The sequence below is a fragment of the Toxotes jaculatrix genome, chromosome 15 (assembly GCF_017976425.1).
Source record: "Toxotes jaculatrix isolate fToxJac2 chromosome 15, fToxJac2.pri, whole genome shotgun sequence".
In the NCBI taxonomy this organism is placed as follows: domain Eukaryota; kingdom Metazoa; phylum Chordata; class Actinopteri; family Toxotidae; genus Toxotes; species Toxotes jaculatrix.
In genome coordinates this window covers 19264933-19279999 of record NC_054408.1, presented here as the reverse complement: position 1 = coordinate 19279999, position 15067 = coordinate 19264933, and the positions used below count along the sequence as shown (strand labels likewise).

The 15067-nt window shown below is 39.5% G+C and overlaps 2 protein-coding genes across 9 annotated transcripts in view; both read left to right on the top strand.

Moving 5' to 3' along the window:
* Positions 1 to 4632, top strand: part of ptpn4a (protein tyrosine phosphatase non-receptor type 4a) — a 63041-nt gene extending 58409 nt beyond the window's left edge. For all 5 annotated transcript variants that reach the window (XM_041056972.1, XM_041056970.1, XM_041056971.1 and 2 more), the window contains one exon: positions 1 to 4632. This exon is cut by the window's left edge and continues 383 nt beyond it. In XM_041056972.1, the coding sequence (XP_040912906.1) occupies positions 1 to 16 (16 nt within the window). In that variant the 3' untranslated portion in view covers positions 17 to 4632.
* Positions 4633 to 6256: 1624 nt separating this feature from the next.
* Positions 6257 to 15067, top strand: part of epb41l5 (erythrocyte membrane protein band 4.1 like 5) — a 34091-nt gene continuing 25280 nt past the window's right edge. For all 4 annotated transcript variants that reach the window (XM_041056927.1, XM_041056928.1, XM_041056929.1 and 1 more), the window contains exons 1-6: positions 6257 to 6447; positions 7226 to 7437; positions 12992 to 13096; positions 14007 to 14049; positions 14293 to 14371; positions 14865 to 14909. In XM_041056927.1, the coding sequence (XP_040912861.1) occupies positions 7258 to 7437; positions 12992 to 13096; positions 14007 to 14049; positions 14293 to 14371; positions 14865 to 14909 (452 nt within the window). In that variant the 5' untranslated portion in view covers positions 6257 to 6447; positions 7226 to 7257. The remainder of the gene's footprint in view (positions 6448 to 7225; positions 7438 to 12991; positions 13097 to 14006; positions 14050 to 14292; positions 14372 to 14864; positions 14910 to 15067) is intronic.

Sequence of the window (15067 nt, the reverse complement as noted above, 5' to 3'; positions counted from 1 at the left end):
TGACCCCAATCTGTGACATTTGACCTCTGGGGGGGAGGTCATCAGGGGTTACCAGGGAGAGGACAGGTGGTCAGAGGAGAGAACAAAAGCACTGTTGCACTTTATGCTGACAAAAATGGAAAAAAAGACAAACAAACGTGAAAATCATGGACAAGATAGAATTAAAAAAGAAATCCAGCTGTGTTGACTAGGTACCATTAGGGGATATTGTATGTTCAGGGTAAAGAAAAAAGTATACAAAGAATGAGAAGATAAAAGTATGAGAGAATAAAATGTGGATGGGGAATTGCTGTAGTGCCATAAGTATGAAGGGGAAGGGCTACCCACATGGATGGAAAGCCCCACCCCCACCCGCACCCTTTGTTTTTCTTTTTTTTTTTTTTTTCCAAAGGGTTGCCCTATCCCCTTCTGCCAGACGGACCTGCCTTTTTTTTTTTTTTTTTAGTGTCCTTTTAGCTGATAAAGAGATATACTTTATCTTTTGTTCCTCAGAAAGAGTATTTATTGTGTTTTAGTTTTTGTCAAACCCTGTCCACTGAACAAAAAAAAAAGTTGTATGTTTTGTTTGTATGAGTCTAGAGCTTCACGCTTTCCTGATTAAATCTTAGGTAGTAAAGTAGTGTGATTCCTCTTCTTCTAACTACTTCTTTATTTCTTTTTGCTTTTTGTGGAAAAAAATAGTGATTTAATTTATTGTACTAGGTTTTATCTTTCTCAGCTTTCTTGTCTCGGTGCCTGACAGCACAGACTGTCAGACAGACAGATGAAAGCACTTTGTGTCTCACCTCTCGTTCAATGCTGTGGCGAGTTGCATACTTCATCCTGCTTTGTGCTGTGTTTTTGAGCTTACAGACACACTTGCTCTGAAGTGGCCATTGTTTGGTGTGGTGAGGAATAAAACTGGTTTATAATCCTCCGGGCCTGTGTTTACTGGGCACCTCCCTTTCATCTCTGTACTAGTCACAGCAGCTACTGTTGATCTATAACTGTACACCTCCCACTGAAAGACGTGCTGATTGAAAATTTTAAATTTGAGCATTGATCGATTATTTGAAATTGAGTCTCCTCATATTGCATAGCATTAATCAATCAATTTCAACACAAGAAAACAAAGACAGTGTGATAAAGAGAGGCTCCAGTAGACCCACGGTCTCACTGAGTTACAATCTGTTTTCCAGCTGTCGTGGCTGATAAAACTAAGAGCAAGGATGAGGTCAGTTCATTTCTTTCTTCAAATACATATTCAGTTGGTTCAACATTTAAATCAAACTCCTTACTTACTCCTCACTTGCAGCTCGACAGTTTAGGCAGCAGAGTCCTTGCTGAAGTGTCCTTGAGCCAGACACTGATAGCAAAGCCCCTCTATTGTGAAGAGAAAGAGTTCTCTCTGATTGTTTTCACCTGACCAGGGTGACTTTTAGTAAATGTCGATCCACTTTGAGCATCCCAAACATTTCTTTGCACATGGCATTATGCTATAGAACCTGAGAAAATAGGGGTCATGTGATCAGACACAAGTATAATTAATTAGTTCTCAAGTGGTTCAAAGCTGCTGGAAGTTTTATGCAGTCAGTTCTTATTTTTCTGCAAGGTTTCACAAAGAACTGCTCACTGAGTTGAGAGTGAACTGATCTCAGCCTTTGTGTGAATGCTGAAAACTGAACTTTAACAGCTCCCTCCACTGGCCTCTCCATGTTTTATTTTATTTTTTTAAACATTCAGAGACCAAGACTTTTACAACCTGTAAACTGGAGTAAACCCTGGGACCTGCTTATGAGCAACTGTGACCCAACATGAAACTCAGTCAGACTAATTACTTGTTTTTTATCCTTACAGAGTACTTTATTCGCTGTGTTCCAGTGGGGTCAAGATGTTGCTGGAACAGAGCTTAAAACCAACAACTGCTGATTAATGTTATCTAAATCTGTCTGTGTGTCTGCCAGGGAACAGCTGACAGTTCAAAGAAGCAGCACAAACAGAACATTCAACCAATAATTTTTCTTTTTTATTGATCTTTCCCAGTACACGGTGTGATACTTTGTTATTTTAAGGCACATGTTGTTTTTAAAGCCAAGATGATGTGTTATGAGTGATAAGAGACTAAATGGTGACTTGTATTTTTAATTCACAAAACCCAGCATCAAGTTGCTTGTTGAGTTTTTATTTTTTTTATTTTTTTTATTTTTTGGGGGGTTTTTTTTGGTCCAAGTACAGGTTAAGCTGTCAATGTGTTTTTCATAGCGGTATGGAATGGTATGGAGTGTAGCCTCTTTATAATCTGAGATATTTTTCTTATAGGCTGCTTTGGTACCTGCTGTTATTGGCTCCTAAAATGGACTCTGCTGGAAAAACCTACTGCTGTGTGTGTGTGTGTGTGTGTGTGTGTGTGTGTGTGTGTGTGTGTGTGTGTGTGTGTGTGTGTGTGTACGTACGTACTAGGGTGACCAGATGTCCCGCTTTGTGCGGGACAGTCACGCATTTCTGTTACTTTTCACACGTCCCGCAAATTGAGACGTTGTCCCGCATTGTTATTGACAGTCAGACTCCAGTTTTGAAATGCGTGTTTTATAATTGGCATTTATCAAATAGGGGGCGGGGTGGGCTGTTTGATCATGTCAATCAAACTGGGACGCGGGCCGCGGTCGCAAGTCAAGTAAAAACGGCATGAAACGTGAGACATGGATGGAAGCTGAAAGTGCATTGTCTGTGTGGGCCCGGCCTACCTGCAATTGTTGCTGTGATAGAGAGAGCTGAAAGACTTTTGATGGAGCAGAATAGAAATGTTTATTATTTTTTTTTAGAAAGTTTTTTTTAAGTTCTTTTAGACTACCTTGATGCATTGGTATCCCACATTGTCCCACATTGTCCCACGCAAACGCAGTCTTTGTCCCACATCTGGTGAATTGGGATCTGGTCACCCTAGTACGTACGTGTATGTACACAGATTTGTCTTTATCTCTCTCTGTACTTCTCCCTCTCTTCCTGCTCTGCCATTTATGAAATATAATTTGTTAGCTGTCTGGTCTAAGCCTGCTTGTACGTAAACTGGAATGAAAGGTTGTGCCATAAAGCCATAAACCTAATCTAATCTGATCTCAAGTTTTCGGAAAAAAAGAGCCTTCTTGGAGAGTTTTTTTGTTTTTTGTTTTTTTTTAAAAGTCAAGTTAAGTAAAGCTGAATCTTTACCTGTGAAACAACAATTCAAACTGTTCTCATACCTCCCTTTCAAATGGCTGAATCATACTTTTATCACATGTAGATGTGGGAAGAAGAGCCTAGAAACTGTTTTCTTCTTCACTCTGTTTTTCTTTTTTTTAATCTCTCCTGTGTTGTCAAAAAAAAAATTCTCTCATTCAACATCAGTCATTTCTGTGGAGTCCACGCAACATCCACAGTCCATTCTTCTCATTGTTTTCCCCCCAGATGCCTCTGGATCATTGTACATGGATCCCACTCTCCCTGCATGGCCTCAAGGCGAGGGACATATCTGAGCAGAATACCATGGGTATGGCAGTGCAGTATCAAACTCGTTTGCTACAGAGGGACAAACTGAGGCTAGCCAGTGAACGACTGCCGGAATAACTGATTTTAACTTTTTTTTTTTTTTTTTTTTAACTTACAGTTAAACTGCAGACCCTACATGTATGAGCTTATAATAGCATCAAATGAACAAACACAAAATGCTGTTCAACCCCCCAGTGGCTTCTTTCCATCATCATTTTTGTATTTGGCAACAGGGCTAATCAAATCAAAATACCACCAGATCAAAATCAGTCAACGCTCAAATTGAAGTTCAGAAAACCTTAACAGTTTCCAACAAGAAAGCAGAACACTGGCGCTGCAGTGAACAGTTAATAATTGATAAATCAGGGCTGCCAGAGTTTCCATCTGCACAAAATGTCCAGCAATGAGCTGTCTGTGTTCAAAGTGTTTTGATGTTGACTCATAATTGGTACTGTCTGTGCGTTTAGGGTACTGATCAAAGGTAGTTTGGAGGGTACCAGACATGGGGAGGGCTTGGGTTAGTTGTATTTTTGTAAAGATGAAAACAGTTCTAGTAGGGTAGGGAAAGGACAGCACTTTGTAGAAGGCTTAGTGGCAGGTAGTGCTACTGAAAAGAAAAAAAAAACAAAATTAGAGGCATAAAGCATTGTTAAAATGAGTTGTCGGTGAGCTGAAATTTTCTTTCTTTTTTTTTAATTTATCATTTTTATTTTGTCTAAAAATAAGACACCTGTAGGGAACAAGAAAAAGAAAAGAACTCCTAACTACACAGTGCCACTTGTTAATTTTGTGTAAATAATACTAGACCATGTAAATACAATGTTGTATATGAAAAAAAAATCTTTAAAATAAAAGGGAAAATCATTTGTGAACAGAAAGATTTTGTTTTTATTTTATTTTTGATTTTTTTTTCCCTTTCCTTTGGATGATTCAAATGTGACACAAATGGTGTGTATTTCAAGACTGCTATTTCAAAATTTTTTGTTTTATTTGAATCATAATCTATAACAGCGAGTGTATATATAATGAAACACAAAATACTGAGAAATGTTTTACCGTATTATACCCTTGGTTAACTCCTACCTGTGTCATAAAAACCTTTGTCCTCAGTTGCTTGTTTCTTTCTGGTATCATGGTTTGACGGTGCTTTGGACATGTCTATAAGCTTGATTGTGAACAATTAAAGCTTGTCTGTCAAAGCATGGAGATGTGGCTTCAGATCACCTTGCTTTTCCACACTGTAAAAGTGAGGTTGGGCAATGTTAGAGTGAGCAGGTGAGATGCACCAATGCTGAAGGCTTCAATAAGAATCACTTTAAATTTTTAGATTTTTGGTTTGTGAGATTTTACCATAGAGTTGAAGCCATTAGTTCATGAGGTAGCCAAAGTGCTGAATCTATGTAATGCCAAGCTCTGAAGAAAATAACAAACACACTGATTCTAGTAAGGTTATCCTAAAGGAAATAAAAGGTTCTGAGTGGAGAACTATAGCAAAAGCAGGTTTTCTAGGGAAACAATCTGCTGAATAAACAGCTTCTTCTCTTTGTGGCATACAAGCAAATCTTAAAGATTTCTGATAGGGCCAGGTGATTTGATGAAATAAGATCCATATTATTGAGCCAGAGGCCACAGAAAGAGACGGGTTCTGGTATTGCACATTAAAGCCCAAAAATGGAAAAAATAAAGATTGCTACTTTGTGTACTGATAAAGACCAAACACACAATTGTAACACTGGTATGAATACAGCACACACCAAATTTAAATGTTACATTTCAAATGTGTCCATGGACAGTCTCCATACTTTCTGAGGTGTGTCAGTGCTCATTTTTAAAAGTGGCATTGGTCTACAATAATTCAAGGGGGTCTTCTTAAATGTATCTGTGCACAGATGTTACAGCTGGGTTATGTACCAGCACATGGTAGGCTTACTGCATAAGGGTCAGATTAATAGTTTTGTTTGGCAGAGCATAGGCACATTTTTAAGTAGTATAACAAGATATTTTGGACGGTAAAAGGTCAAACGTATCTGCCAATACGTGTTTAGTTATCAGCCTGTTCTTGTTGCAGGCAGTTCTTCCCAGTTTACACAAACAAAAATATTGCTTCTTTATACATAATATACAGTTGATACCCATAAAGAATCAGATTCTGTGATTGTTGGCAAAACTTTCAATTTGTTCAACTGGGAAGATTCAGTACACATGTAAATGTTTTTTTTAATTAAATAGAATACACTTATTTGCAATATGGTATATGTTTAACATTTCATTTCATTTGTAAGTGAGTGGTCAGGACGAAGCTCCAGAGCTGTGTCCCTGCCTCTGAATTCAACAGACACTTAAATGAAATATTCTTATATACCTGTTATATAATTATACCTGCACACTATGCTTGTCTGCTACTCAAAATACTTAACGAACTCTAAACCCTGAAAGCCACACAGTTGTCTCTGGCGACATTTGTAAACCTTTATTCCTAAATTAACCAGAAGGAGGTGCTGCTGTCAAATGGTGATTGACAACACTGTGTGACAGAGTATGCAGAGTATGAAGGAGGAGGCCACTCCTCTAGATATGTTAGTTTTAAATGGCATCCAGAGTATTTCATGAATGTGTGGTTATTTATATATTTGACTAACTTTTTTTCAGGATAAAAGCATAAGCACAATTGAGCTAGACGGACGGACAAAAAGGTTTGTCGCTTTAAAAATGCTAATGAAGGTTTGTCAGGGATTTATCGTGACGTCACATCCGGAGGCGAGCTTTCCTACTTTTTGTTGGGACTTGGGAGGAAATTATCCCGCAGGGGTAACGAGGTGGAATAAAACAAGAAACAGAAGCAGGAAACGCGCCACAAATCATGGAGATGTCCGAGATTGCTGTTTAGTCGTCCGCAATGCAAGCAGACGTGTTTTCGCCGTGAATTCGTACGAGGAGGTTCTTGTAAGTATCCCTTCATCCAGGCGTCCTCGGATCCACAAGTGGCTGCGGAGCAAGTGTCTGTCTGATCCAGCTCTCGGAGCTAAAGGCGGTGTTTGTTTTGCTGCACGGGACGCGTTTGCACGATCGGGGTCTTACGTACGCTGTGCGTTCGTTGCTAACGGTTAGCTCGCGCAGTAAAACAAACGCACACCTGTTGCTTTTGCTTACGCCAGGTACCTCAGGCCTTACAACTGAGCACAAATGAAGCTAAGGGTTATATTTCTTGTGTTTTTGTTTTATTAGTAGTATCCCAGCGGATGTTTTACATGTTTTCCAGTGTTTTTGTTTAAATATATTTCAGAGTTTGGAAGGGGGTTTGGCAGCCCGGGTATCTGAGTCCATCTCAACGGCTTCTTTCTCTGGCTGACCTGAAACCAAGTTTACACATCCTAGAAGTGGAATAATGTTAGCTGAAGACTTCATATAGCTACTGTGTAAACACAAAACTCAAAACTGTTCTTTATACTTGCTTCTGTATTTTTTATATTCGTCGAATAGCGTGAAAAAAGTACAAGTATTTTCTCTGTAAGGCATCTTTATCCTTGTTAGTTTGACGTTAACCGTTAGGCCGTTTATCTGTTACTGTTATTTTTGATAATCAAAACATCCTGTTGTGCTGTGAGACAATGGCAAACAGATACTGGGACTCAAATTAACTTTAACTGGACATGTATTATTTTTTCCCTCCTGTCCTCAGCTCCTAAACAGTGTCTTCTGTTTCTACTCTCTTTCCTTACAGGCGTGGTACTGTAACCCTCCCTCTCTCCCATCATGCTGAGTTTCCTGCGCAGGACGCTGGGGCGACGCTCCATCCGGAAACATGCTGAGAAAGCCCGGTTACGGGAGGCCCAGCGAGCCACCACTCACATCCCTGCTGCTGGGGATGCAAAGTCTATCATCACCTGCCGTGTGTCCTTACTGGACGGGACGGACGTCAGCGTTGAGCTGCCGGTAAGGAGAGTTGCTTGAATTTGAACCATTGTGTGCTTCTTATCTCTAACTTTAAGTTTTTAACTCGGGTAACAAGGTTTATTTGTGTGCTGGGACACTAAAGATAGAAAAAGAGTTCACCCATGAACCATAACACATTTGGTTATCAGGAATGTGTACCCACGGATTGCCTCTTGCAATGGATTTCCCTGTGTCTTTACACCAAGTGTGTGCATACTTTTCTGCTGTTGTCAAGAGGACGGTTAATGCTCAGTGAATGTTCCTGACACATTTCTGTCAAATTGCCATTCAGCTGGACCACCAGCACTTATGTGAAAGATGGAAAGCGAAGGCACAACAGGTGTACTACTGACCATTGTATGCCTGCGTTAGTAGAGCAGCCCGTTTTAGCCCATGTAGTGTGTGTGTGTGTGTGTGTGTGTGTGTGTGGTTGTGTTGCTGATCACCTGTAATTCCATGATCCTCTCTGGAGAACATGATCACATGATGCCATCACATGACTTGTTGGGCTCATCACCAAGTGGACACAGAGCAGAACTTCACTCCTCCCACCTCTGTCTGCCCCCTCTGTCTTTCTCTTCCTGTCCTCTCCCTCTCTTTTATGCTCTGTAATTTATTTCTCCATATCAACTTCTCGTGGACAAACACAAAGCTAATTTTGGGGAAAACATAAGTTAGTGTTCAACTCATGTAACAATTTAGTAAATATAATTTTCGAACCAGGGGCATAAATATTTGGATCTTCTTCCCCCATTGGTTCTTTATTTTTCCCTGGCTTACAGATTACGACTCTGGGAATCCATCTGTGAAGCCTGGAGCATTCCAGTGAGACCAGTCAGTAACTGTACTTTATGACTCAGTCTTATCTTTAAATCTAGCTGTCTGGAATATATTCTGTGGAATATCTGCTGGAGAGAACATCTTCCCTTGTTATTACTATATCTGTCTGTTTCAAACTCCGCTTTTTTCTGTTCCATACAAGAAAAAACCTTCTTTTTATTTCTCCTATTGATGTTTAGTCTAAGTGACTCAGAATGAAAGGAGACCATTCTCTACAATATTTCTGAATTCCTTGACAGCTTATTGAACAAGATTGTATAAATATATTTTATTCAGCACGTCTCGCAAGTGATGCACATTTTTGAGTCTGTCTGCTGTAAGAATAAGCCCTGCCAACACTTCCTGTCAGCTCAGTATTATGTTCATAGAAAGTTGGATAATATTCTTATTCAGTCTTTCTCTAGTGGAATGTTATCTTCTCTCTTTCTCTGTTTCTCTTTCTCTCACTCTTTTGTTTGTAGTGGAGCAGAAATGATTGCTGGAATTTTTACAAGGCTGTAGTTGTTAGTTTTTACTACCTATTTTACTGATGGAGTTAATAGATTTTGTCCCCAGCCTAAGTGTACTTTCATGCCTTAGAAACTCCCAGGCATTTGCTGTGTGCACCTGAAGAAAGTTGTCAAATTCATTTGGACTTCTAAATGCATCCCAGCAGGGCCCTGTCCTTGGGTTAGGCTTCAAATGAGCTTTCTTTGGGTTTCCCCTCCCCCAGATATAGGTAGCTTCTGCAAACCCTTATGTCTTATCATCCACCTCTCTCTAAGCGATAAGGCAATAAGAAAAAAACACACCAGTTAGCAGCACAGCTGTGTTTAAATGCCTTTTCTCCTACTGTACATTTCCATTACACTGAAGACAGCATCACCAACAGCATTTCGAGACAACTAGGGAAGGAGTGCGAGCAAACAAGAACAGACTTGTCTTAGTTAAAGATAATAAAAAATATATTTTTTAGAAAATAAACACAGAAAACACAAATGTGATCCAGCTATAGTTTAAGCAACAGTCCTTGTTTAGTTTACAGTGTAGGTTCTCTTTCACTGACATCTTAAAAATAAATAGTCCCCCTTGGGAGTATATACCTTTATGAATATACTCTGCTAGCTGGGTAACTCAGGGAACAGAACTTTGATTGGAGGAACAGTAAGAGCATAGACACAGACAAACCCTCACAGTAGAGAGGGAAGTTGTGCAGGTTTGCAGGGAAACATTGCAGCTTCCCACTATCAGTTTCAGACTTATCATTTAGTTAAATAGTCTGTGAGAAACTTAGCACATTACTGCTATTTGCTGATGGTCTGTCTGTGCTTCAAGTGTCGTACATGGCCTCTGGGGATAGTGGAGTAGGAGTAATAGTATCTATAAAACAAATTAAACACAGTTTGGTTGTCAGTTAAAAGGACTGTGGCTTCCCTTGTTGTGGCCTGGAATCATGTTGTGTTGTTTGTCAGTTCAGCTCAGTTTGGCAGAAATGTGGGGAACCCCCTGCTAAATGGTGCAGTTTGTTTTCCTTTTTAAATCTTCTAGTGGTTGTAAATACACAGCCACAATCTAAAACTGAATAGGACTCATTCACATACCTTAGCTTTCCCACTGTCTGTGTCCCTATTATTTAAGGCCACCCAAAGTTGTCTCCCAGGGGTACCTCTGTTTACCAGTGTCCATGTCCACACATAACTCCACACAGCCTTATGATTCACTTTCTTTCCTTTAGATGTATTTACTTCCCTGTCTTTTCTCTGTCCCCACACCCATAGCCATTCACTCTGTCACCTCTTCTTCCTTTTCTCTTGGTGGTAAATTTGTAGTCCAGACAAAAGGTTAAGCACATGCATAGTTTACTAACTTTTTATTTATTTTTTTTGTTACAGAAAATAAGTCATTATTCTATTAGTAGTATTAGTATTAGTAGTTCTATTAGTGGCAAGTTGGGAACATTATGCAATAAAATAGTAGTTTGAAATTTCAGTGAATTAACTGAATAGCATTTTTTTTATTGACAGATGTTGCATCGTTCTTGTATAGTGATCAGTGAGTCAGGACTCAAGAACATTTTGAACTTGTGACCAGTCTGCCATAATTAAAGCAAGCTGTTCAGCTGATAAATCGCCCGCTAGGTTTGGTCACATACTATTTGTGGTATTTGCAGAGTCACACAAACTATAAAGGGGTGTGTGAGTTGATGCATGATTGAGGACAGACAGATGATCGCTTTATCTTATCTCTTGTATTGTAATGGGTAAACACTTCCCTGAAATAATGAGTTAAGGAGTGTTACTCCTGTTTTTTTGCACAGCCATGCTAAAAGAGCTCGTTTGTGGAGCACAGTCGGGTAAAATCATCCACCAAAAACATGATTTCTTAAAATCCCCAAACCTTCTACTTGTTCTAGACATTGTGTTGAGGTTCCTTTTAAAAGGATTCATAACTACACTGGTTGGTTTGATGACTGTTGATGAGAGAGCAGCAGCTCAGTTGAAACTTAAACATTCTGACAGAGCATCTGAGAGACAGAGCTGTATGCTCAAAGGCCGGCAGAAAGACTGCAAACAGCCAAACAATACTGCAAGCACTATAACAAGGGTTTGGGTGCAGCGCACACACACAATGAGTCCTTTGTACTCTCTCTCCCTGGGTACTGTAGTGGTGCGGTATGCCTTCTCAGCTATGCCAGCTAGCATGGGGCCAGCCCCCCTGAGCTGCCCAGGAGCTCTCTTTGGGGTGTGTGTGTGTGTGTGTGTGTGTGTGTGTGTGTGTGTGTGTGTGTGTGTGTGTGTGTGTGTGTGTGTGTGTGTGTGTGTGTGTGTGTGTGTGTCCTGATTTCTGTAGGTAACATTTTGTACGTAGTTTATTTACGTAGTAAATTAACCATAGTAAACTACCACCATTAAAGCACATTAAAGTGAGCTGCATTATTTGCATATGCAATGTAATTGACATTGTTCCTGCGAGTTGCAGGAGAGGCAGAATGATTTTCTTTTGTATGTTGCTCTGATCCTATCCCTGTATTTTGCTCAGGGGATATCTGTTAGTCTAACCACTAGCAGGCCAGTCACTTGACAGACATGATTTGCTTAATATCGTGGATGTTGTCATTCTCAAACAGTCTCTCGATGCTGATGAAAACATAAGAGACAATAAAGACCTGTGAAAATGTTTCATAAATGTAATATTTGTTTGCAACTGTAGTTGGTGTGAGAAAATAGATGAGGAAGAGTAAAAACTCCACCATACCCTTGGTTAAATTTCACAGATCATTTCAGTGCAGAAGCAAATATGGCTAAAGGAATGATTGGTCAAGAAAAAAAAGAAAAAAAATGTGATGGAGAGAGAAAGGAGAAAAATGCAGCTGCTGGTTGGACTTGGATGCCATCTTTTCATAACTCATAGAACCAGATGATCACATGATATGTTCAGCCACCCCACTTCCCTCAACTCCTGGGTGTCTGGGGCACTTCAACCCCTGTTACCATGGCAACCCTGTCGCTGTGCCTCATGGTGGGGTTACGAAGCTGAGTGTGTATGTGTGTGTGTGAGAGACAGACACACACACACAGTGCACATGTGAGGGAGAGATCTCACAGTCCCAGGCAGAGCACAGGCAGTAACTGGTACGGCTTTGTCAGAAAGGGCAACACCTATTCAAACCCTGAAAACACTTCATGCTAATATTTTCTCGTATCTTCCTATTCAAATCCATAAAATCCAAATCATGCCATGTATACATGTATAACAAAAAACTCAATCAAAACAATATTTTGGTGAAATGCAAATCGTCTTTTGGTCTTGAGAACATCTGTATATGTCTGTATACTTATATACAAAGCTGCAATGATTAACTGATTAAACGATTAGTCAATCAACATAAAATTAACTGGCAACTGCTGAAAATCAAATAATTATTTTTGAAAAATGCCAAATATTTGCTGGTTCCAGCTTCTTAAATGTGAGGATTTGATGTTTTTCTTTGTTTTACATCGTAGTGACTAATTATCTTTGGGTTTTTGACTGTTAGACAAATGAAGACATTTGAAAATGTCGCCTGGGGCTGTGGGGAATTACAGAGGACTCTTTTTTTTTTTAGTTTGCCATTTTCTGACATTTTAAACACAAATTGATTCATTGAGAAAATAATCAACAGATTAATTGTAAACAATTGTTGGTTGCGCCCAGTTTGGTTGGTAGAAATGTCTGTAAAAGCCCAACCAGTGTTTTTTCCTTATGACCATTCTTATTTTATTTCTTTCTTTCTTTCTTTCTTTCTTTATTTCCTTTTCTTTTCTTTTCTTATTAACCCAGCTTTTTGGACGTCATTTGCTCAGACTCAATAAGCTCAGGCTTATTTAATGATGGGAGTAAAGACCCTCTCACACTTAAAGTACCCAGAACTGTCAACAAGATAAACAAAGCCATATTTCACATTCCTACATTCCTGTGTTGAAATGTAACCTTAATTTCTGAATGCCAGTTTCTTCAGGACTCTGTTGATATATATCAACCATCCTGAGACTTATCTTTACTTCTTTACTAAGTATTTGTGCTGTGCTGACAGTGCAACATTAATATTCATGTGTCATGAGTATCAGTATCCACACTGTGAATTTACTTTAATATCTCTAGTTTACAACTTGGTGTTTTCTTCATGACCCTGGGTGAAGCAGTTTTTCATTCAGGTGTCTAAGACCTCTTTTTGTTTGTGTGTTTCCCTTGTCAGAAAAAAGCCAAAGGTGAGGAGCTGTTTGACCAGATCATGTACCATCTGGACATCGTAGAGAAAGACTACTTCGGACTTCGCTTCATGGACTCGGCACAAGTGCCGGTAAGATTGGAGATACACGGTAGTCTCTTGTTGTCTTATACTGGGTACCATAATTTGTTGTGTTTAACAGTAAAAAATAACTGTGACTTTTGGGTCCCACAACTGATAATTATTTTAAATGATCAAAACACAAAGACAACAAAATTATATAAAAAATATCTACTGTAGTAAAATGATCCATGTCTCTTCTGTAATGTCTCCATTTTATGTTTCACCAAGTGTTTTAGGCTGTCACTTCTTGGTCAGACTTTCAATTTCAGTCCAAATCACAAATCACCCATTTGGAGGAAGGCTTGACACAGGGACTTTCCCTTTCAGGACTGGGCTAAAGGGGTTGGATATGGGACTGTTATCAGCTCCAGGCGTCAGGCTGTGCTCTGAGACAAAGTGTTTTTAAGTCACTGGTCTGCCACTGACCCTGCTCACGCTGACACTCCGTGAAGGCCATGGAAGAAGGGAGAGCTGGTGGGAGTAAAGATGAAGCAGAAGGGTGGGACAAAGAGGAGAGGCGTGGAGGTAGAGAGTAAAATGGGTGGGAGAGCGAACTGAAGTCTAGAGAGAGTGAGAGAGGGAGGGCTGTATTGAGGAATGTGGGGGAGAGTAGACTGGGGAGTGCTGTGAGTTCCTCTGTTATCTCTCCCAGTCTCTCTTTCTCTTACTTACACACACACACACACACCACCACCACCACTAGCACTGCCGCTGCCTCTCCTTGACATTGTTCATGCCTCATAAAGCCAGAACTTCCAAGAAGAATTACAGCACAGAACAGTGTGTGTGTGCGTGTGCGCACGTGTGTGTGTGTATGTGTGCGCCTCCCAGGATAAATATTAATGTTTTGATGTTTAATACAGGCAGGTGTGGAGATGCTTTGCTTTTTTAATTGTTAATAACCTCCATGTTGTTTCAGCATTGGCTTGATGTTACAAAAAGTATCAAAAAGCAAGTGAAAAGTAAGTATGCAGAGGTCTCTGTTTCTTTTCCCCTCCCCAAACATGCATAGTTACCTGCTACATATCAAAACATCCAATGAACAGAACATTTGCCTTTACACTTTTGTGTTAGTATATTATGTATTATATTATGTTAGGTTTCCTGCATGTCTTCGTCCCGGTACTTTGGTTATTATATACCTTATGATTGTTAATTATGTTGTGAAGCCTGATTGTATTTGTTGACTCTGATCTGTCCCTCAGTCGGCCCACCATACTGCCTTCACATGAGAGTGAAGTTCTACTCTTCAGAACCGAACAACCTGCATGAGGAGCTCACCAGGTGAATTAAGACACACAGACGTTCCTACTGTAGCTCACTTTGTCTTACATGCTGATTTTAAAAACCCTTGTATAATTGGGCTTTTAGGGTCGTTTCCTTCATAACTCTGTTAATCACATAAACTTTCAAAAGTCAGTGTTTTTAATAGGTTTCTACATGTAAGTTGTTTCTTTAGTGTGTGAATTTAAGCATAACAAAGGGATACTGTACTTTTTTTTATTTTTTACTGTTTGTTCTATAGGCAAAAAATGCTATGGTGATATAATAAGCAAGGCTCCTGCACAGTTAAATTACCTCAGCTACAGCTACTACCTAAAGCATTGCTTATGTTTTTTTTGTTTGTTTTTTTTTACCCATTAATCCCATAAAGCATGATTGACTTCAGTGTTCCATGGTACCAGTGTAGCATAGATGGGTGTTTTTATATCATATCCCATTAAACTGTCACTTTTTTATCACCATAATTAACTGTATTGCTTTCTTTTACTTTCAGATACTTGTTTGTGTTACAGTTAAAGCAAGACATCCTCAGTGGCAAGTAAGTAATTATCCTGCATTCTTCATTCTTAATGAAGTACTGTACACAGGGAAAAATCCTGTGGTGATGTCATTAGATAGAGGGACCAACAGAGATATAATTATCACATCCATTAAATCATGACTGATACATCAAATATCCAGCTTGCCATAATAGAC